General features: G+C 33.0%; 1 protein-coding gene across 1 annotated transcript in view; it reads right to left on the reverse strand.

Annotated features, from left to right (window-relative positions):
* LOC134700137 (uncharacterized) overlaps nucleotides 1-25,272 on the reverse strand; it is a 93,781-nt gene that overhangs the window by 44,360 nt on the left and 24,149 nt on the right. The window contains exons 2-4 of the mRNA XM_063561536.1: nucleotides 11,560-11,679; nucleotides 10,530-11,120; nucleotides 9,425-9,531 (exon numbers count right to left, since the gene is read on the reverse strand). Of these exons, the coding sequence (XP_063417606.1) occupies nucleotides 9,425-9,531; nucleotides 10,530-11,120; nucleotides 11,560-11,679 (818 nt within the window). The remainder of the gene's footprint in view (nucleotides 1-9,424; nucleotides 9,532-10,529; nucleotides 11,121-11,559; nucleotides 11,680-25,272) is intronic.

The raw sequence follows: 25,272 nt of genomic DNA on the forward strand, positions 1-25,272 counted from the left end.
CTATGATCTTCTTCAAAATGTATTTCTCATATTTAGATTTATATCATTGCCATGCATGTTGCAAATGATTTTTACAGAGTTTCAAAAACAATAAAACAACAATTTTTTTCCAGTTTCAATTCACAAAAAAAAAATCACTTAAAAACAAACAATCTTGAAGGATCTGTGATTCCCTAATCCATTAGTAATGATCCCTACAATACGTACCCTGTAACTTTCTTATTCTGTATCTTGAATCATTTTTCAAATTCAATACAAAATATCAGTAAATAGCTCTAAAAAAGCATAAAACAATATTGAAAACTGAAAAATCACCATTTTTTTATGAATAATATTCCGTAACTCGGAATGAAAAACTAGAGGCTCTAAAGAGCCTGTGTCGCTCACCTTGGTATATGTGAATTAAACAAAGGAAGCAGACAGTTCATGACAAAATTGTGTTTAGGTGATTGTGATGTGTTTGTACATCTTACTTTACTGAACATTCTTGCTGCTTACAATTATCTCTATCTATAATGAACTTGTCCGTGTAGTTTCAGTGGAAAATGTTAGTAAAAATTTACAAATTTAATGAAAATTTATTATAAAGGACAATAACTTCTAGGGGGTCAATTGACCATTTTGGTCATTTTGACTTATTTTTGAGTCTTTAATTGCTGTACATTATTGCTGTTTACAGTTTATCTCTATCTATAATAATATTCAAGATAATAACCCAAAACATCAAAATTTCCTTAAAATTACCAATTTAGGGGCAGCAACCTAACAACGAGTTGTCCAATTCATCTAAAAATGTCAGGGCAGATAGATCTTGACAAGATAAACAATTTTACTCCATGTCAGATTTGCTCTAAATGCTTTGGTTTTTGCGTTATAAGCCAAAAAACTGCGTTTAACCCCTATGTTCTATTTTTAGCCGTAGCGGCCATTTTGGTTGGTTTGTCCGGTCACAAAACACAATTTTCAAACTAGATAGCCTAATAATGATTCTGGCTATGTTTGGTAAAATTTGGCCCAGTAGTTTCAGAGGAGAAGATTTTTGTAAAAGTTAACTTAGATTTACGAAAAATGGTTAAAAATTGACTATAAAGGGCAATAACTCCTAAAGGGGTCAACTGACCATTTCGGTTCTGTTGACTTATTTGTAAATCTTACTTTGCTGAACATTATTACTGTTTACAGTTTGTATTCATCTATAACAGAATTCAAGATAATAACCAAAAACAGCAAAATTTCCATAAAATTACCAATTCACGGGCAGCAACCCAACAACGGGTTGTCCCATTCATCTTAAAATTTCAGGGCAGATAGATCTTGACCTAATAAACAATTTTACCCTTGTCAGATTTGCTCTAATTGCTTTGGTTTTTGAGTTATAACCAAAAACTGCATTTAACCTCTATGTTCTATTTTTAGCCGTGGAGGCCATCTTGGTTGGTTGGCCGTGTCAAAAAACACAATTTTTAAACTAGATACATCAATGATGATTGTGGCCAAGTTTGGATTAATTTGGCTCGGTAGTTTCAGAGAAGATTTTTGTAAAAGATTATGGAGATTTACAAAAAATGGTTAAAAATTTACTATAAAGGGCAATAACTCCTAAAGGGGTCAAACGACCATTTTGGTCATGTTGACTTATTTGTAAATCTTATTTTGCTGAACATTATTGCTGTTTACAGTTTATATTTATCTATAATAATATTCAAGATAATAACCAAAAACAGTTAAATTTCCTTAAAATTACCAATTTAGGGGCATCAACCCAACAATGGGTTGTCTGATTCATCTGAAAATTTAAGGGCAGATAGATCTTGACCTGATAAACAAATTAACCCCAGTCAGATTTGCTCTAAATGCTTTGGTTTTTGAGTTTTAGGCCAAAAACTGCATTTTACCCCTATGTTCTATTTTTAGCCATGGCGGCCATGTATTTTGATTAAATGGGAATTAAAACACAAACTTTATTTTAGATACCCTAGGAATCAATCAGATGAAGTTTGGTTCGAATTGGTTCAGTAGTTTCAGAGGAGAAGATTTTTGTAAAAGATCATTGAGATTTATAAAAAAAAATGGCTAAAAATTGACTATAAAGGGCAATAACTCCTAAAGAGGTCAACTGACCATTTAGATCATGTTGACTTATTTGTAAATCTTACTTAGCTTACTTTGCTGAACATTATTGCTGTTTACAGTTTATATCCATCTATAATAGAATTCAAGATAATAACCCAAAACAGCAAAATTTCCTTACAATTACCTATTTAGGGGCAGCAACCCAACAATGGGTTGTCTGATTCATCTTAAAATTTCAGGGCAGGTAGATCTTTACCCTTGGAATCAATCAGATGAAGTTTGGTTTGAATTGGTTCAGTAGTTTCAGAGGAGAAGATTTTTGTAAAAGTTAACGACGACGGACGCCAGCCAAGTGATGAGAAAAGCTCACTTGGCCTTTTGGCCAGGTGAGCTAATAAAAATTTATAAAAATGAAAAGGGAACTTGCACCAATAGATATAAACAATTCGCCAAAGATTCATCATGAAAACTGCTGAATCATTTTTTTATTTATTGTACGAAAACTGAAAAATCTCCTTTTTTGATTATGAAATTAAATTTTGTAAAAAACAAAAAGGAGGTCACGTCTTTAGATTTAAACACTTCTTCAAAGTGTAATGCAAATTGTTTACAGCTTTTTATAGTCATTGCCCGACATGTTGACGACGGTCGTACAAACGGACTAACGGACGCACAGATGAGAAAACATAATGCCCATAAATGGGGCATTTTAACATTGTTAAATGAACCATGAATTAAAACTCAAAGACAAGAAACCTTCGAATACGACATGTTCAGCTGACAATCAGTCTATACACCGAAATATAGTTGACCGAATGCTTATAGTAGCTGAGATACGCATTTGACAGTTGACCTTGATCATTGATCCCCGAAATGAAGCCAAGGTCAGGTGGACCCTATCTGACGGACATGTAGACAATGCAAGGAATCCACAAACTAAACAGTTTCCCAATTAATCATAATGAATAAGATATTCACATGACAAAAGATCTCTTTTTTTTCGAACAGTCACCAATCCAAGACAAGAGGCTCTCAAGAGCCTGAATCGCTCACCTTAATCTTTTTGGTTAAATCTCTCATCAATGATTATTTTGGCTTTTCAATTTATTTAAATGTTCTTTGAATCGTCCTACTTTCTTCAAAAGCAAAAAAAAAATCATTTTCTCCTATGTTCTTTTTTAGCCATAGGAGCTATTTTTCTTGACATACAAGGAAATAAAATATAAAATTTATACTAGATACTCTGAAACTCATTTAGCCTAAGTTTGGCGGAAATTGATACAGCAGTTTCAAGGGAGAAGATTTTTAGGCAGCTGAGCTGCCTTATGCGAGCACCCTGGATTTGTGTGCTATCCAATAAATGCTGAAATACGTGCCATTGTTATCATCCAGCTGGTTACTATATTATTAATAACTTATTGGACAGTTTTTTCATACTTTTCATTCTTGATTACAAATAGTATGACCAGAAAAACCCAAAAGTTTTGAAGTTGCACATAGGAAGTAGAGCACATTAGGAATCCTTTTGTAGTTTATTATCCCCTGAGCTTTTGGCTAAGATGTAGCAATTTTACCTGACCATATTGGGAAATAGGTATTTAGTCGGATCTTAACAATGGGATTTCCAGTGACACTAGAACAATAGAAAAGTCATTCTTCTTAGGAAAGAGACAGAAAAGGTATAAAAACAGGAGAGACAATTTACGCATAAAACCCGATATGCATAGGGATGAATATCTCTTTAAGGTTCATCATAACCTTTTGGCTAAAATGGCCGTATTTACACCCAAAATTTTACTCTGAGTACAGACTAACCTATACACCTGCAACAGTTTTAAGGGATGGCAGGAACTAGATATATAAATTTTAAATGCATTTTATGTTTCAGAAAATTATTAACTTTTCTAGATTTTGTTATCCATTTTTTTTCGTTCCTGCAGAAGGTGCAAAAATTAACTAAGTAGTGAAAACGATTGAGAAGCTCCCCTCATATAATCAATGTTGTGAGTAGTATTGATTTAAATGGACAATAGATGGACAATAGACACTTGTAAACAATAGGTGATTTAACAGGTTTAAACTGTGTAACAGAGTGGACCGTATCAAATGAAACTCGAGTGTTTGTTTATTTTGCTATCTTCTGCAGACTGGAAAAAAATGCACATCAAAATGCAGGTAAGTTTTTCATTTTCTGAAACGTAGACTTCATATAACTTTTATATATCTAGTTCCTGCCATGCCTTAAAACTTTCATAAATGTACCAGTTTGTCTGTACTCATAGTAATTTTTGAGGTGTAAACACGGCCATATTTTTCAATTCCTTATGATGAACCTTAAACACAAAACCATTATATAACTTTTATACAACCACTATAAATAAAGTATATGTTAAAGCTAAATTTGTTAATATATGATTTTTTAATTGCCAAACATGCTGTTAATTGAACAACCTATTGTTCAACATAGGGGTGTATAAAAAAACCGCCAGATTTGACTGCATATTTTTCTTTGTTTTTGAAAAAAATATATATCAAACCTTAATAATGTAGCTTTCTAGGTATCCAATTTTTAACGTGTTCCGAAATGTAGTTTCGTCACAAGAATTTTTCAAAGTTGTGTCATTTTGTCTATATGAATGTCGGTAAATTCGTATGATCGAGCACACCGACAAGTATATCTTTGGGACAACTCGATATAATGTAATCAATATACGTGAAAGATTACCTAATGTGAAGTTTATCAAAATCATCATAACATAATTGATCAACACATTATGTTTGAACAACATGAGTCCTACAATATAAGTTTTAAAGGTGCATATCATTTACATTCAACGTTTTTATTGGATTTTTTTTACTACAATGTAACCTCTAGGTTCAACGTTGAGAGTAAAAAAAAAATCCCAGAAATTTTTTGAATGATATTGTAAATGATATATGAACCTTTGAATTCTTATAATATCGGAATAGAAAATATGTGATCCGAATTAACCATGCACGTGTGTTACAGAAGATTATGAACTTTTATGATGTACAGGGGGTAAGGGTTTTTCTTAAGGTTCATCATAAGGAATTGAAAAATATGGCCGTGTTTACACCTCAAAAATTACTATGAGTACAGACAAACTGGTACATCCAGGAAAGTTTTAAGGCATGGCAGGAACTAGATATATAAAAGTTATACGAGGTCTACGTTTCAGAAAATTAAAAACTTAATTGGATTTTTATGTCCAGTTTTTTTCAGTCTGCAAAAGATAGCAAAATAAACAAACACCCGAGTTTCATTTGATACGGTCCACTCTGTTACACAGTTTAAACCTGTTAAATCACCTATTGTTTACAGGTGTCTATTGTGCATCTATTGTCCATTTAAATCAATACTACTCACAATATTGATTATATGATGGGAGCTTCTCAATCGTTTTCACTACTTAGTTAATTTTTTAACCTTCTGCAGGAACGAAAAAAAATGGATATCAAAATCTAGAAAAGTTTATAATTTTTTGAAACATAAAATGCATTTAAAATTTATATATCTAGTCCCTGCCATCCCATAAAACTGTAGCAGGTGTATAGGTTAGTCTGTACTCGGAGTAAAATTTGGGGTGTGAATACGGCCATTTTAGCCAAAAGGTTATGATGAACCTTAAGGTTCATGTGGACCCTATGGCTAAAATGGCCGTATTTTCACCTCAATACTCAAAATTTAGTCTGAGTACAGACAAACCTGCGCGTCTGTAAAAAAGTTCAGGCATAGCATGCCCTAGATAAATGAATTTTAAGTATATTTTATGTTTTAGAAAAATAAAAACTTACCAGGATTTTGCCGTGCACTTTTTTTCATTCCTCCAGAATGTGCCAAAATAAACTACGTTGGGAAACAGGTTTGAGAACTTCCCCACAGGTAAAAATTAAAGTGAGCATTTTTAATTGACATGGACATTAGATGGACAATAGATACCTGACAATAATTGGTTATTTAAACTGTGTACCTGAGTGGACCATATCAAGGTAAACTCAACTGTTTGTTAATTTAATCATCTTCTGCAGAGATGAAAAAAAGTGTACGGCAAAATCCAGTTAAGTTGTGAATTTTCTAAATCATACAATGCATTTGAATTCTATTTATCTAGGGCATGCTATGCCTTAAAACTTTTCCAGATGCACACGTTTGCCTGTACTCAGAGAAAATTTTGAGGTGAAAATACGGCCATTTTAGCCATAGGGTCCACATGAACCTTAAACAATATTACCATCCCAAATGCAATGAATATTGTTGGCAATACTTTAATATAAACACTACATATAGCAAAGTATATATTAAATCTCAATGTATTGTTATTAGGAAAAAGGTTTGACTCGGTAAAAAAATCGTCCCCCTCCCCCGTATTGCATGTAATGATTTAAACCTAAAGGATTCGCACTAACTGCCTAAAATGGGTCCGCTCCTGTCTTGAATCAGTGATTTTGTTTATCATAAACAAAATATTGTCTCACACTGAAAGGGGCAGCCGGGCAACCTGCACAGCCCAGCTTGTCAAAACAACTAAGATTTACAAAACATTACAGATCATTACAAACAAAAACCATCAGTTGGGCAATCTTACTGGAATCTGATTATCTCTACTGATAAATAATGCAACACTAATGACACATTTAAGTTTTGGAATGATTTTATTCACAAAGAATGTTTCTCATTGGTATACATTTCTATGCTCTTGTCTTTTCGGAGTTAAAATTGGAAATTAAAAAATGCTGCATGAAAGACACTAGCTCCATATTCCTATGCATATGATTGTCATATGTACGAGAATCATTCCATAAAATATCCGTTTGATATCCTTTCAATGCATGACACTGTCTAGTGGTTTTTCTGCCACAATTACAAGGAAAACTGGCTAAACTTGTGTTAAATCAAACACTTGAATCTTACATCGCTATTGATGTTAAGCAATTATTTAAAGGGCCATCCGGAACTGTTGGGTTTTATGACAGTCTTCCTTCCATACAGACCATCGCTGCAAAATAATTTGAACATTCAATTAGATGATTATAATATTATTTGACAATCCAAAGAGAATCTGAAAATATCAGACCACAATTAACAGAGACCCCCCCCCCCCCAAAAAAAAAAAGCCAATTTTACTATACAATGAAATTGAAAAAGTAGTTAGTTGCATGTCAAATCATCTTTTGGCTGTCGACAACAAATAAATAAAATCTATATTTCGAAGCATTTTACCCCCCCCCCCCCTTTTTTTAATGAATTTGTTCAAGGTATGGCAATTTTACCCCTTTTCAGATTTCAGTATGTCATGTTGTATATCTTTTATAAATTAGATGAATTTCTAGCAAGTTTCTACGATATTCTTTATCATTTGACAAAATACTATGCATCTGAATTAAACTGTTTACTATTTGAAAAAGCGCGCCTTCTTTTACTTTAATTTACTTCTGCCTTTATTTCACATAGCAACAAATATTAAAAACTGCCAGATTTGACTACATGTCAAATTTTTTTCCCCAAAAAAAATATATGTCAAGCAGCATAATTAACTTTACAAATTGGGAGAAAATCAAAAAAAATAATGAAAGGATGGCATGATTACAGGTTTGAACCCTGACGACACTTAAAATCGAAAATTCACTTATTTACCTATCATATGAATTTACGATGATGTGATAAACTTAACAATTAATAAATTACCTTGTGCATTATCATATTCACATTACGTTGACACGTCTTAGTTCGTCTTTGTTAGCTCATTTTAGGCTCGTAAACAATGTACACCATTTTCCGCTGTTCTTTACCGATTACCTCTAGTCAGAAGAGCGCACTGTTTAAAGGGGAGGTAATATTTTGTCACCAGTTCACGCACTGCACTGCATCGAGTGTGATACGATATTTATTTACTCGAGACAGTTAAATTTTCAAAGGAGTAGGTTCAATGACACCCCTTTTTGGCCCCAAAATATAGCAGTTTTACGAAATTGCAAAAATGTAATCTTTAAGCTACATTTTGGAAAGTATAATGTTTCTGCTACATAAATATGGGCTGTTTTTGACAATACAATGAACAAATATCACATACCAGCATCATGAAGTCATGCTAAATTACTGAAATCTTCAAAATTTTAGCATTTTGGTTAATTTTTAGACGGTTTCCGTCCAATATAATAGTGGCCGCATTCGTGTTCATTCACAATATTGAAATGGATTTTTTTGGGTTTTTTTTTTTTTTTTTTTTTTTTAAACGTAGTAAATATCTTTATTTCAAATTTGCTGTTACAATTTACCAAGTTTACAGTTGAAATGGAAGTTGTATTTGATGATAATCCAAAACATATATAAAGGTTGAGTATGAACACGGATGCGGCCACTTTCATTTTTGATAAACACCATCTTAAAAGTGACGTTTTTTTGGCATATTTGATAGATTTTTCGTATTTAAGCTTGAATCAGAGCGTTTTTTTTGACTAAATTAATTAAAATCTTTTACATAAACTAATTGAATCAATTGAAGTAGACACGTAAGTGTTTAACAAGTGGCCAAAAACTTTCGTTAGATGAACCTGAAATTTGAGGCCAATAGACCACTTTCGAGTTCATCCGTCACCGGAAAAAACTCGTCAATTGTACGCGCCTTTATCACCGTCATTTGTGCGTTTAGGGGCGTTGTCACTTCCCTTCCAATGTTGAGCGAGTGGTTGGAAAACTATAATTCTATATTGTACGAATAATTCGGCAAATTGAATTCTCAAAATTGTCAATCAACACTGCTGTCATTAGCGAATTGTCAGTAAGTACCTACAGAGCAACCATTATTTCTAGTTTATCCTGCACAAAGACGATCACTAAGACGCTTGATGAACGTAAATAGTGCAGGGATACAGGCGAGCCCCTCTATCTGGTAAATGACGTCATAAAGGCGTGCATAATGGACGAGTTTTTGCCGGTGACGGATGTACTCGAAAGTGGTCTATTCGGTCCTTACCGAACCTACTCCTTTAAAACGCGAGGCTCGCCACGCGTTTTTAATATTTGAATCCAACTTTCGAGAGTAGATATATATCGTGTTGCACGAGATTTGTTTATGGAACCTGTATTACTAATGCTTTTAGACGATTTAAGACAATCTAAATACTTCCTTTCGAACGACCATCAAAAAGATGTGTTATTTTCTATTTGACGTCATCGGGCATGGTCGCCTTTTTGCGAAAATTTGACGTCATGATTTTTGTCCAATGAAGAACTGAGATAAAACAAACCACACGTTGAAATAAATAAAAATAAACAACAATGGTCAAGAAAAGGACAAATCGAGTAAGAATTTGAGAAATATTAGAATACCTTTTTGATCTTGTCTTTATGAGTTGCAACGAAAACAATTCTTGGAAATCCATCCTCTGAGCGTTTGCTGTATGTTAAGATAGAGTTCACCCAATGAAGAAGGTAGACTAAAACAGAAAATCATAAACAGCTCAATAATCACATATTTGGGTACATATTTTTTTTAAATAAGGTATGTCAATTGACAACATTCGGAATCGATTAAATTTTGTTACATTATTTTACGGTATATATCATTTTGCGAATTCCTCAATTCGTTTCAATTATTTGAATTTTTCATCATGAATTCCATCCTGCAAAACACAGTACAGAAAAGAATCATATTTTCCAAGAACTATCACCGACTGGAATAAACTACCGGACAACATTGTAAATTGCACTTCAGTAGACTCTTTCAAATCTTCAATTTCAAAGCATCAATATTAACTCAATTACAACATCTTACTTTATCATACAAAACATTTTATATTTTTAAATTTTCAATATTTTAAAAAAAAATGTACATTTTTTCAATCTTTGTCTTGTTGTAAGTTTCCTCCTGTGACATAATCTTCAATTTGTTGAAGGCGGTCACTATATGGTAGAATAGAGAATAGAATCGTTTCCTTCCAGGCGTTATTTATCAATAAATGCCACTAGAGAGTAATTGTTTTCTGTATTGTTTTTTTCCCCCGATAAATATTTGTATTTTTACAGCAAAAACATCAACCAGCATTGATTAATACCAAGTTGCTGTAAAACAAATGACCAAAGTAGACTTAAAACTTAAATTACTACGCGCGTTTTTCTTTTAAAAATTTTTTAAACAAATTAGACTAATACAATCCATGGATTAACGATTGTTTAACATTTGATTTTATCATAAACATCTTATTCAAGAATATGAATAAAATTAGAGCTAGAAACTAGTCAACATAAAAGAAAACACTAGAAGGCTAGGCCTACTTCAGAATTTGAGATATAACTTATACATACATATTCAAATATATATGCATTTCCAAATGCAAATCATAACAAATTGCTGATAATGTTATTTTCACAAATAAATTGATATTAAAACATTTTCATTCATATGAGTCTTATTTTCCTTAAAATATTATCTCACCTGCGATATTTGATTCGCCAAAATGTCCCGGCAAAAATGATAAATCGGGCATATGTTTATAGAGATCAAGGCTCCCATTAAAAACTACAACAAATATCCCTCTGCTTGTGATAAAGAGTTGATGGGTCATGTAGTAATCTTTTTGTCCACCGAAATCCCAGACATCAATAGGGACTATGTTTTGTTTGTACTGTCCTTCCCTTAAGGATTTGATTACCATTTCATTGATTTTGTTATGTGATAATTCGTTTTCTACTTCTTTCATTAACTTTTCTTTATATTTTTCTTGCGCAGGTTTAGCAACATTTTTTTTATCTTGTTTTGGAGTTGTGGTAGTATGTTTTTCAGGCGGTAGATTGAAGTCAAGAGAATCGCTCGATGTGTGTGACAATTGTGAACTTTGCTCTGAAGATGAAATATCTGGTATCCTGGTTCTTGTAGGAGTAACATTAAACGTATTTGACGCACAGATTTCTCCAAAATCGTCTGAACTTGATTTTGATCCTGAACCAAAGAAATTTGAAGTTTTAATTTCTGCAGGAAATGGACCTGGTGAAGCAGCTTCTGCAAAATCAACCTCTTCATCGCTTCCTGAAGAAATGTTGATAAAATTAGTCGTTTTATTTTCGAAGCCTAACAGTTAAGGTATTACTCATCTTACTACAGCCTTAAACTGTTGGTCGTTTAGTATAAGCAGTTGACATTATTCACTTTAATTTTTAAAGTTTGAATCAAGCCTATATCATTTCTATCAATTTTCGTTATGTGTTGAAGCTCTTGTCATATTAAGCCAGGAGCAATACAAAAGAATATGTTGCTCTGTAATCTTTTATATTACTTTATCAAATTTACTCCCAACACGGATATTCGTGTATACGACTGCATGATTTCATATTAGGAGTTCAGAATTTTTGTATTATTCTGAGTTATTTTTATTTTCCTATGTAACTCAAAATAAGTTTGAAGTGTTGGGGTGTGCATTCTCTATTGTCTTTTCTATTATCTCCTTAAAAACGATTTTATATTATACCTTGTTTATTTGAAAATGCAATGGATTCATATAAGCTTGGTTTCTTGCTGTCACTGTCCATAGATTCCGATTTCGACAGAGTCATCATCATGCTTATAAGTATCTCTTTTACAGCATCACCTTTAGATTACAAATGAATTGCATGGTATATAGTCATTTATAAATTGAGGATATTTAACTTCGAACATTGTTTGTTGGTACCGCATTTAAGATAGAGATGTTATAATATAAATCAACTCGATCAAATAAATTCAATTCAAGAGTTTTCTTGTTTTAGACTTCGATAAAGCTCTATATACATGTACTATATAGCGATCAAGAATATAACTAGGGACGCTAAAGAGCCTGTGTCTCCCAATAAGGTGTATATGCATGTTCAACAATCACAGTGTATATAAAGTGCGAATCCTGTTTTTTTTCATTTTCACTGTAGAATGCTAGTTCGTCTATTGTAGAATAAAGGATGACGGGAAAAACTTCGTTTGGTTACTTCTTGAACATACGAAAGAATTGATTTCAATGTATGTTAAACACAATTTCATTAGAATATAACTTTCTAGTGTATAACATCAGGATTTAAGTCCAGAAAAGTGGTATCAGAGCAAATGAATCCAAAATATTATGGACTGGATGCGATTCATTTAAACTATAGATGCGATGAATTATTACTGTTAGTGTAATCATTTCTGATGTTGAATTTTTAAAGGTGCGATGAATTTTCATTTTTGTTTTATAAATATGATAATTTGACATGCAATAACTGAAAATAGTCTTAAGGGGGTACACAACACTATACCCCAAAAAAATTCTGTCGTTTAACTTTTCTTAATTTTTTTTCATTGATAAACTAGGCCAACTTAAACATCTTGTTAACATTTTAAAAGATTTGAACCATAGGTTTAAAAGATTTGACAACTCAAATATGGCATCTTTTACAAACTTATATGTGCCAAAATTGGAAGTTTCTGAAACATGGGTATAGGGTTGAATTTGTTAAAAAATATTAAATTTAATCCTAAATTGACAAAAGCATAGCTAATAATGATAGCTGAGGTGAATATTAGTTCACTGGTACACCTTTCTTGTAAGTTTTTTTTATTCCAGATTAAAAAAAATCCAGAACTTTAAAAGGGGGTATCAGAATCAACCCCGAAAAGTGAATGCTGTGCTTCTGGTATTTGAAGAAGAATTTTTTTTTGAAAAAAAATGTGTCGTTTAATTTTTATTTTTTTTATAAAACTAAGCATTTGGAGTGTCATACTAGTCGGTTGTTCTTGCAATTTTTTTTAAAAATTTAACCGTTAGATTTTTTGGTATTTTAGTTTAAATTACGCCCCACCCTCAAATTGGTTCATTAAATAAGAGCCAAATTTCAAAAAGTACATAATGGCCATATTTGTTTTCGTCTTTCGAACCAGCCTTAGGCCTTAGCTATTTGGCATGTTGATGTATCATCACAGGGTTAAGTGTTGCATTATGATGACCTTTGTGTGACTTTCAAATGTGACCTCAAGGTCAACTTTATGTTGGTTTTTTTTTCGTGAAAAACAAAACCATGTTGGCCATAAATTATTCCCCTTTTAACCTAGGCCTTACATCTTTGGCATGTGGATGTATCATCATGAGGTGGTGTGCCTTCTTAAAATTTTGACCTTCATGTGACCTTGAACTTTGACCTCAAGAACGATAATTGTGTGTTTTGGTAAGAAACACTTGTACGGGTAATGACTTTTATGTAGTTTAAAAAATCATATTACACAAGCTTTAATCGACCTTACAACAAAATAGACACATTGTATGACATGTCAACACATTCATTGCACACGGAATAAATAATGGACATGTAGTCACATACAATTGTTTGAAAAAGAAATCGTTTTTTATTGAAGTGCAGTGTATGTACTTATCTACTCAATAGACAGCAAAGTGAAAACTTCTTAGGAATCAAACAGTAGGAGGAATAATGCCCAAAACTATATACCAATAATGGGACGAACAGACAGACAGGGGTAAAACAATACCATGTGATAATTATTTTACATGAAATAGATGATCGTAACACTCCCTCCGACAATAAAATTTTAATCAAATAAATAAGAATCCATGGACAATTACACAATGCTTCTTTTCAATAGATTAAAGATAAAAAAATACTTTTACTAATACATAAATTTGGAACTATAATTAAAGCTTGTCAGCGGCTTGACCGCAAATATTTATGTATCCGGTATCTTGTTTATTTTAACCATGTGCAATATGAAAATGTCAGGATTTTCCCATAGTTGTAATCTTGCACGTGTTGCCATGTATAAAGCAGTTCAGTTCTGTTATTAGACTTGAATAGTGAATATCATTTAAATGTAGTCTCTTTATATAGTCTGGATTATTTAGGTTCCTAATGGAACCACAGTTGTCCCCAAGTTGCGACCAAAAGGTGCCACGCAATATCTGGTGGATGAACCGGACTTCGATCAACCAACTGAATGAATTATAAGTACAATTTAAGAAATGCCAGAGGGATTATGGCCGAAAACGCTGACATATCAATTACGGTAGAGGACGAGGCCACTGTCCAAATAAACCAACAATTTAATGACATTCATTCTGTGCTGAGATCATTCGGCAACAAAATGGAAAATAGTGGAAATTCTATGACATTCTGTCCCTCATTCTTTAGTGGACTCCAAACAGACGATCCAATATCATGGCTATAACGTTTCCGTGCTTGGGTAGACTTTAACAACTGCATGGAAAGAACCTACTAAGATATTTAACGCAATGAAGTTACATCTGGCTGGATCTGCACTTGAGTGGATAAAAAACGCAAGTGCTAACTGTATCCAAAATCCGGAGACTCTGTTCCAGGCATTCAAGGACCACTTTCAAAACAGTCATCCTAAGTGGCTTTTAGAGCAGCAATTATATGACCGTAGAATGCGTGGAATGAGAATCTGGAAGACTATGCAAATGACATTGAGAAACGGTGCATTCTTTTGCAAAAAACTGAAAAGGACAAAGTGATGTGTTTCGTCCGTGGAATTACGGCATTAACACTAAGAATGTTCGTAATTCAACGAAACGCTCAAAATTGGCAGGAAGCATTACATATCGCTAGATTAGCCAACGAATCCGTCCACATTTTACCGCAGTTTAACCGTACAGCTGACGACCAAGTGCAGATTTCGAGTGTGATGCAATGCATCAAATCGAAACATGACACTATCGCAAAATTAAATGAATTTGTTCAACAACTAACTGTATCGCAAAATGAACCCGCTGTTCGTGCAGTTTCTAGTGTTACTTGTCAAATGTGTGACAAACCAGGACACATTGCGAAAAATTGCAACCAACTACCAAGATTCAACGGCCAAAAGAAGGAAGAAAGGAGATGTTATAAGTGCGGTACCTACAGACACATTCAGAAGAACTGTCGAAAAAACCGTAGAAGTGCCTAGCCGTGTGAGGGCGGTCGCTGGGCTGAATGAACCTTTTACATGCCCCAGTGAAACTAACAATGAAAATATTTTTATGAATGGAATTAATTTGATAAACAATTATATCCAAATTAAGGTAGGACATGTTAATCAGTATGCTCTCATTGACTCAGGGTCAGACATTAATGTTATAAATGAACAAGTTATTTAAAGCCTATAAATTGTCGAAAATATAGATCAGATAAGACGAGAATTACTGCTGTTAGTAATGAGCATATTATGTCAGTGTAGTGTTGTTTATATTCCAATTTCAATTGGAAATGATATATTTAGTATAACATTTTATGTTGTTCAGAGTATAAGGCCAAATATTATTTTGGGCTTAGAATTTTTTACAAACTAATAATATTATTATAGATTTTGATAATAATAAGATACGTGTAGACCCTCGACGTCAACTTATTTTAAGCAAAGGCACTGTCATACCGTCGATGAGCGAGAAAGTTGTTGTAGCTAGAATTAGAGGTAGAAGTTATCTGCCTGATGATATAATTGGTTTAACATCAGCATCGCCAAAATTATTGTCTACTGGGTTAATGAATGCTAAGTCAGTTAGTAAAGTAGATAAACATCAGATTTTGTTTGGTGTGGGTAATTTTACGGATAAACCAATTACTTTATCAAAACAATGTAATTTAGGAAAGTTTGTGTTTTATAATATCAAAGCATAATAAACTGTATGATTTTAAATCTCTTAATACCGGAAGTAGAGTACGTAATGTATCAAAATCAAGTGTTGATGTTAAAAATCAAGCTGATAAATCTTTATCAGTAGATCAAATATCTCAGTTTAATACAAGATTTAGTTGACAAATATATTGATGTTTTTGTTGGTAAAGACAGTAAACTAGGTAAATGTTCACTTTTGAAACACAAAATTGAGGTTCCAGAGGGAACCACCACAGGCGCTTGGGTCTATGATACATTTTTTTTTTTTTTTTTTTTTTTTATTAAAATTTTCAATTTTCTATATTTATAATACATATCTATCACTTCTGTGCATGTCTCACCTAGTTTCGAGTGATTTAAACGACCCAGAGAAAATACCAAATTTTACTATCCATACTAAGAAACAAAAAGGCAACTAACTCGACGCCATTTTTCTGCTATCTATAAATAAATAGATTGACCTACCTGGATTCCCCAACGATTTCTCTGGGAAAACGTGCCTTCCTTGTCGTCAGATCGCACACATCATTGATATTTATCAAATTGGTATTGTTCGTAACATTTTTAGTCCATCTCCAGCATATAATAAAAAGATTTTAACTATTTTGACTATTTTCAAATTTACGTGCCCGGAAGTTGATTGTTTTTCCCGAACTTTTGTCAAAGGGAAGTAATATTTTCCCGGACTTTTTCGGAACATCTCTCCAAGTACGTAGGAAAATAATAAAGTGATACGATGACTTCCGAACTAATACTATATGTTAACAAACAGATATGATGAACAACGAATAAAATCAAGCCCCTAACTTGATTGTTAGTGGTCATAATCTTTTATTTTTCAAAAATCACACAATTTTGATTTTATGTTAGAAAGGGGAACTACAAAATTTGGAAATATTGTCCCCCCTTTTTTTTTACATGACCCATGTTTTGTAATAATTAATACAAAGTCAATAACATGGAAAGAAAATAATAGTAAATGTCCTCCCCCCCCCCTTTACACCAAACAAATAAAAATATCAGATCAAATGGTCAATGGTTTGATTTTTTTTTAATTCCTCTCATAAGTAAATTTTGTGTGATAATCTGTATATTAATAAAATTATCATGAATCAATGTTCTTATGAGTAACTTCCTTTGGTTGAATTGCCATCATTTCAGACTGAATATGAAGATTCTTTTCCGGCAATTGGAAATTTGCGCCTTTTTGGTAAAAGTTCGGAAATCATCGTATCACTTTATTATTTTCCTACGTACTTGGAGAGATGTTCCGAAAAAGTCCGGGAAAATATTACTTCCCTTTGACAAAAGTTCGGGAAAAACAATCAACTTCCGGGCACGTAAATTTGAAAATAGTCAAAATAGTTAAAATCTTTTTATTATATGCTGGAGATGGACTAAAAATGTTACGAACAATACCAATTTGATAAATATCAATGATGTGTGCGATCTGACGACAAGGAAGGCACGTTTTCCCAGAGAAATCGTTGGGGAATCCAGGTAGGTCAATCTATTTATTTATAGATAGCAGAAAAATGGCGTCGAGTTAGTTGCCTTTTTGTTTCTTAGTATGGATAGTAAAATTTGGTATTTTCTCTGGGTCGTTTAAATCACTCGAAACTAGGTGAGACATGCACAGAAGTGATAGATATGTATTATAAATATAGAAAATTGAAAATTTTAATAAAAAAAAAAAAAAAAAAAAAAAATGTATCATAGACCCAAGCGCCTGTGGGAACCACGCCTGTTCGTCAACGAGCATACAAGGTAGGCCCACGTCAAAAAGATGTTTTGGAAAACATGATTAAAGACATGCTTGAGCAAGATATTATTGAAGAGTCTATAAGTCCTTGGGGTGCTCCTTGTCTGCCCGTTGCGAAGAAAAATAACAATAGATATCGTTTTATTGTTGATTTTCGTTCTCTAAACAAACATATTTTGCCTATAATGGTTTAATTTTTAAATTGTTATTTGGATGGAGAGTTGTCTCATTGGCACTCACACCACATCTTCCTATATCTATATTTTGTTAATCTAGACGCTTATCCACTCCCTACAACAGAGGAAGCGTTAGAAAGCTTAGGGTCGGCTTCACCGACGTACTTTTCATGTTTAGAACTTCGATCAGGTTTTTATCAGTTAGAAATTGACCCTTCATCCCTCCCCCTTACAGCGTGGCGTTGTCATTTGGGGTTGTTTCAGTTTAAACTAGTGTTGTCAAATCGTACACTTTTGCCTAACCGGTTACTCGGATAATCGTTCGACCGATTAACCGGTTAACCGGTAATTTAAGTGGGTGTTTGAAAGCCTTATCAATAGAACCCTACACATAAATATAAGATGTGGTATGAATGTCAATTTGACAACCTTTCATCCAAGTCATAAATACGCTTTTTAAAATTGAAGTTTTTCCTTTAGCATTATAAGGCTTGTCTGTGAGGATTCCTGACGAAGTTTGACTTTTAATAATCAAATAGACCGTATCAAATATAGCGTTTGTACCAATTTCAGATTAAAAAATAAAAAAAAAATCTTAATCTCGTAGAATTGAATATGTCATAATGTCTGAAACCTATTATTCTTTCCTTTTCTCTTGTTGTGTCCGAAAATAATGGTGTGTGTTTCAATTTGAAATGATTAATTATAAAGAAGAAGATGTGGTATGATTGGTAATTTGCCAATGAGACAATTCTTCACAAGAGAAAATGACATAGAAATTAACAACTATAGGTCATTGTACATGCTGTACGACCTGTTATTCAATGTGTTTGCTTGTTTCTTTAAGCATGTTACTCGTACTTTCACGTATAAATTGAGTACATTCACATTGGTTTGCATTTCACAATTTTGGAATTTAAAGTAAGACTAACCCTTGCACTACGGATGTTGCACATTTAAATTTACACAATATTAGATCGAAAACGAAATAATGAAGTAATTAGTAAAATTTAATCTAATTACTGATTTAAAATTGCTGTTAAAAAAACATGTTTAATAATTATGTTTTTTAAAGATCCTGTCCCGAACTCTAATTAGTTTTATGTTTTTTTCGGATTAACAATAGCAATCAATATACTGGACAACTGATCTGTAAAACTAATTACCACAACGACAATTTTTAAATAATATATATGCTATTTAATGATTTGATTTTAGTGTTAGTTTTTTATTTGGTATATATACAGATTAGAAGTTAGATTTTTTTTCTTCAAGTTAATAGTACATTTAAAGATAATTTTTCTCTTGGCTTTAAAAGAATGCTTGTTTTTATCATTTCCGAGGAACTGATCACTCCAATGGTTTTGACAAAAAATGTAATTGATAAAGTACTGATCTTTTACAATGATTATTTTTAGCTACGATTTAAAATTATTATTTTTGTCATTAGAAATTTCTAAAAAAAAAAAATGATTTATCAGAGAGTGGTACTCTGATTGAAAACCGTTTGTAATGTTACGATTATCTATTTCATGTAAAATATTTATCACATGTTGATAGATTAAAGATAAAAAATACTTTTCAGTCTATGGAAGAAGCGTATCGATAAAAACTTTTCTTATATCACAAAGCGATATTGTCTAATATTATTAATTCGTATATTTTAACAAATTTGATTCGTTTAGGGATAGTCACATGTTAAACTATATTTTCGAAGGTAGAGAGAAAACGGCGGATAGCAAAAAGCATATTGACCTGCAAAAAGCATATTGCACGGTTATTTTTAGAATATCTAAAAACCGATATACTTTGTGACGTCATGTAATGAATTTCAGGATATTGTTTAACGTTTTGAAACACATAATATCTGTGATCGATTATTTGACGAAGAAAATCTTCGAATACATAAGATATAAAAAAAAAAAAGTAAATGAAATAACAACTAATATGTTGTTATTGTCAAGGAGAAAATGTAATATCTATAAAATTCCAACAAACCTAAATGACGATTTTGATACAAATATGGTCGGAAATTAATAATATAACAAATATAGCCTTTGTATGAGGTCAATACAGGATATATCGACCCAAAGAAGTATATCGACCTCGGACTTCGTCCTCAGTCAATATACTTCTTTCAGGTCAATATATCCTTGTATCGACCTCATACAAAGGCTATACATGTATTTGAAATTGTATAATATCGCTCGTTGATATAAGAAAAGCTTTTATCGAATCGCTTCTTCCATAGACTGCTTTTACTAATACATAAATTTGGAACTATAATTAAAGCTTGTCAGCGGCTTGACCGCAAATTTTTATGTTTCCGGTATCTTGTTTATTTTAACCATGTGCAATATGAAAATGTCAGGATTTTCCCATACATGTAGTTGTAATCTTGCACGTGTTGCCATGTATAATGCAGTTCAGTTCTGATATTAGACTTGAATAGTGAACATCAATAAAATGTAGTCTCTTTATATAGTCTGGATTATTTAGGTTCCTAATGGAACCACAGTTGTCCCCAAGTTGTGACCAAAAGGTGCCACGCAATAGGGAGCTACAATTTTAGAGGGGGTAGAAGGGGTCCGGATCCCGAAATCCCGAGGTCCCGAATTTAACATGTTTAAATAAATTTAAATCCCGACATCCCGAAACAAAAAGAATTCCCGGATGTCGAAAGGGTCAATCCCTAAATCCCGACCTTAACAACACCCTAACCCGGAGTCCCGATAAAGTTCATATCCACCCTAGGCCTCACTTGAGGAGGGGGCCAAGTTGGATGAAATTTGAAAAAAGGCAAGAAAGGCTTTTATACAAACAAAGGCAGGATGTGAAATTTGGCATAACAAGCAGGATGACAATTTAGGTAAACAATTTTAGTAAACTAATGACAATTGCAGGTCCGTAAAGAATGGAAAAATAAAAAATGCAGAACAATAATGATGATTACAACTATAAAAAAAAATGCAGGACACAATTTTAAATCCTAGCCGTTTCCCTCTAAAATCAAATGGAAATATCCTTAGACTTTTGAATTTTTGTACTTTATTTCATATCAGTTAAGACCTAGGCATTGTCAAGTAAAAAACGAAAACAGTTATGGTCATTTCTCTTTCTGTTCCCTCCTTTTCTATTACATCCTGGTTTTCTTTTGGTAAATTTATTTCACTTTGAAATTTCCCTATTATGTCTCATTGATGATTCATTTATGGAAATTGAGTAACTTTAAATGAATTAAAAGATTAAATGAGCAACAAAGGGTGTACAGCTGGTCTTAGCAATAATGTAAACATTCTGATCATGATCTTTTAAAAGCTTGCATATTAAACATGATTTTAAAACGTAGGATTGAATCAGACTACGAGTAAGAGTTATCCAGAATTTTGATCTTGAGGTCAATGGTCAATCTCAACCGAATGTCAGGGTGATATATACGTTACATCGCTATTAGGTGATACACATTCATATTATGCATATATGTTCAAATATGTTTGGTTAGTTTGCTACTAGTGTGTCATAAATCCGAAAATTTACTGGAGCAGAGCATCCATGCTTTTTACGTATTTGTATGGCGAACATTCCTTGAAAATGTACAGTAAACCCTTTAAAAAGCTTTGATTTTTTTTAACGACGTTTAAGACATATTTCTACCATATTGTTATGCTTTTGCAATTAGTTATCAAAGGTACCAGGATTATAATTTAGTACGCCAGACGCGCGTTTCGTCTACATAAGACTCATCAGTGATGTTCATATCAAAATATGTATAAAGCCAAACAAGTACAAAAATGAAGAGCATTGAGGACCCGAAATTCCAAAAAGTTGTGCCAACTACGGCTAAGGTAATCTATGCCTTGGATAAGAAAATCCTTAGTTTTCGACAAATTCTAACTTTTGTAAACAGGAAATTTATAGAAATCACCACATTATTGATATTCATGTCAACACCGAAGTGTTGACTACTGGGCTGGTGATACCCTCGGGGACGAAACGTCCATAAGCAGCGGCATCGACCCAGTGGTGTAAATAGTTATCAAAGGTACCAGGATTATAATTTAGTACGCCAGACGCGCGTTTCGTCTACATAAGACTCATCAGTGACGCTCATATCAAAATATATATAAAGCCAAACAAGTACAAAAATGAAGAGCATTGAGGACCCAAAATTCCAAAAAGTTGTGCCAAATACGGCTAAGGTAATCTATGCCTGGGATAAGAAAATCCTTAGTTTTCGACAAATTCTAACTTTTGTAAACAGGAAATTTATAGAAATGACCACATTATTGATATTCATGTCAACACCGAAGTGTTGACTACTGGGCTGGTGATACCCTCGGGGACGAAACGTCCACCAGCAGTGGCATCGACCCAGTGGTGTAAATAGTTATCAAACCGAACACAACGAACGGAATTAAAGAAAACAAAGTACAAAAAGAATAAATCGTAGGATCGCCAAAATTCTGAGGTCAGTTTTACAAGTAAATGCTTGCAAAAAAACTAAAACAACGGGTTTTTAAACAACAACAAATCACAAAATATACGGTCCTATCTAGTGTAAGATCCAACCATGTTGAACTATTTACTATTTGTATTTTATCAAGTTTAAAAGTTACACAGCGTGTTTGTTTCTCGATCTTTACGAGTAATTCACAAACCCGTCTATTAAAAATAGTCACAGGGTACATGTACATATAATATAAAAAAATAAATTTATAAGGCTGTCAGTAAGTGAACACTTTGTCAAATAGTCTTTGGTGAAAGTATTAGGACGGCGATGCAGCGATTAATGCCCGGAATCAATTGCTCGGGACTTATATTCTGTGGTTAATATAGGAAATGATACATTTAATCCTACATGTAGATCTGGGTATGAACAAATTATCAGCCTATGATAATAAAATTAACGGTACCAAATTTCATGCACCAGATGCACATTTCGACAATACATGTCTCTTCAGTGATGCTCGTGGCCAAAATATTTGAAATCCAAAGCTTATATAAAAGATGAAGAGCTATAATCCAAAAGGTCCAAAAAAATGTAGCCAAATCCGTGAAAGGCATCAGAGCTTTGCATGAGGGAGATACATTCCTTAATTTATAATAAGTTCTAATATTTTGTTACAGTAAATTTTAACAACACAATAAATCCGTATTTTCATGCCAGTACCGAAGTTCTGGCTACTGGGCTGTTGATACCCTCGGGGACTAATAGTCCTCCAGCAGAGGCATCGACCCAGTGGTAGTTATAAAATTAACGGTACCAATTTTCTTGCACCAGATGCGCATTTCGACAATACATGTCTCTTCAGTGATGCTCGTGGCCAAAATATTTGCAATCCAAAGCTTATATAAAAGATGAAGAGCTATAATCCAAAAGGTCCAAAAAAGTATAGCCAAATCCGTGAAAGGCATCAGAGCTTTGCATGAGGGAGATACATTCCTTAATTTATAATAAGTTCTAATATTTTATAACAGCAAATTTTAACATCACAATAAATCCGTATTTTCATGCCAGTTCCGAAGTTCTGGCTACTGGGCTGGTGATACCCTCGGGGACTAATAGTCCACCAGCAGAGGCATCGACCCAGTGGTAGTTATAAAATTAACGGTACCAATTTTCTTGCACCAGATGCGCATTTCGACAATACATGACTCTAGCTTCAGTGATGCTCGTGAATTGACAATTTTTACGAAATTTATTGATATATTACATCCGACTTTCTCTGACTAAGTGTGCATACCAATCCTTCTTACTTCATAATTTCTTTTAAAGAGTCGTCTAAATTATGACTATATGAAGAACATTAATTAATATCCTTCTGTGAAAATGCATCGCATATACAATAATAATGAATCGCTCTACAGTGAAAATGAAAGACTAGTATCATTATTCGACAGTGAACATGAATCGCATCACACAAACATTATAGTGGAATGTGATTCAATATAAACAACTTAGCTGTACAATACAACCTGTTTTAAGTTATACAACATTAATTATCATGTTAATAGGTACATTTGTATGCATGTGAAACTTTTTTTTTCAATAATTTTTCAGTTTATTGCAGCAACAATTGGTTGTTAACCCTTTGACTGCCATGACATTGGAACACGCTTTACCTTTGACTGCTAAGAATCGGCCCGGCTTCGTACGTTATCAAACAGCGCCATGGCAACCCTTAATACAATTGATAACGTCACGCTATTGTGCATGGTATACCTGCATATGATTGCTCGTTTTAATGACACCACAGCTGTCTGCTCCGTTGATCTATCACTCTCAAGTGCCGATTTTTTTTACTGTATTTGTGCTTTTCATTTTGTTCAGTCTAACTCTTTTAATTGGTGTTAATTGCAATTTATTAGTATTTTTAAAAGCTGATAGCCTCATTGACTTTAATGACTTTAATGGTATCAAGAAGATATGTGCCACATTGCCAATATTTTGGCCTTAATGTTATTTTAAAAAAATGCCACGGCCCATTTTAAAAAAGTAAAACCTGGAAATTATTTGGAAGATTAAATTCTTTTTGTTTGTGTTGTATGAAATAAACCGTTATTAGTTATGGAGACAACACCAGTGTACGTTTAGTTTTAAATATTTCACGTTTTTACTTCGATTGACATCAGTAGAAGTGTGACGTCTTTTGCGTCACTTTTAAATTCACGACTGACTCCAGTTCTAGAACAAACTCTATGTGTAATATGCTTTATTTAACTCAAATGTTCGGATTTGTGTACCAAATTTCCATTGTCAAACTTTAGAAGAAAAATTAGAAGCAATAAAAAAAACTTCGGACTTTGGAAAGTTTGTTTTTGTGATTTTGTTCTACATGCCTTTAGTTAAAACTGTTTGTATAATATCAAGCATCGTCACAGCAAATAGGTATTTCGTTGATTTCGGTGAATGATAGAGCTGAGAATATAAATTTATTTGTGAAAATTGCCACTGCGTGGAATTGAGTTCCTGCAATTCCTACAATTACAGACAGGCACTGTTTCATTGTCTTGTTTTACTTTTTAGTTGATGATAAGATTGAGAATGGAAAGGGGGCATATGTCAAAAAGACAAGAACCCGACCAAATATGTTAAAGGATGGCTGCTTAACGTCAAGTGGCAAATACATTATTATGCATATATAAAGGACGAAAACATGCTAATGGATATGAATATTTACTCTGCTTTGTACTAGAAATACGCCGCTTAGCCGGATGTTTTACATGCTAGTTCACAAGTAACTGTCCTTTGCTACGCCGTACCTCCTTTAATTTTTATGCTTATCACAAAGATATGAAATATTAGGAATGAAGGTTTTAAAGTAACGGGAGATAATGCTCCACTTTTAGCAATTTAAAATCAGAAAAATCGATGTATGTTTTTAAAGGTAATGTAATTCAGTCAGTATCCGTATATATTTATTTACATACATTAGGTTTAAAAATACCGTTGAATGACCATATTTGTCAGATCAGTTCATGTTGTACCCTAACCTGTACTTTGTGATAATGATGCTAAACTATGACTGTCGTAAAATGTCTGTCTATGAATATGGACAACAACATTTTGTATTTTCGTGTGCTCTTTACAGGTCATGAACTTTACTTGGAA

The sequence above is a fragment of the Mytilus trossulus genome, chromosome 1 (genome assembly GCF_036588685.1).
Source record: "Mytilus trossulus isolate FHL-02 chromosome 1, PNRI_Mtr1.1.1.hap1, whole genome shotgun sequence".
Classification (NCBI taxonomy): domain Eukaryota; kingdom Metazoa; phylum Mollusca; class Bivalvia; order Mytilida; family Mytilidae; genus Mytilus; species Mytilus trossulus.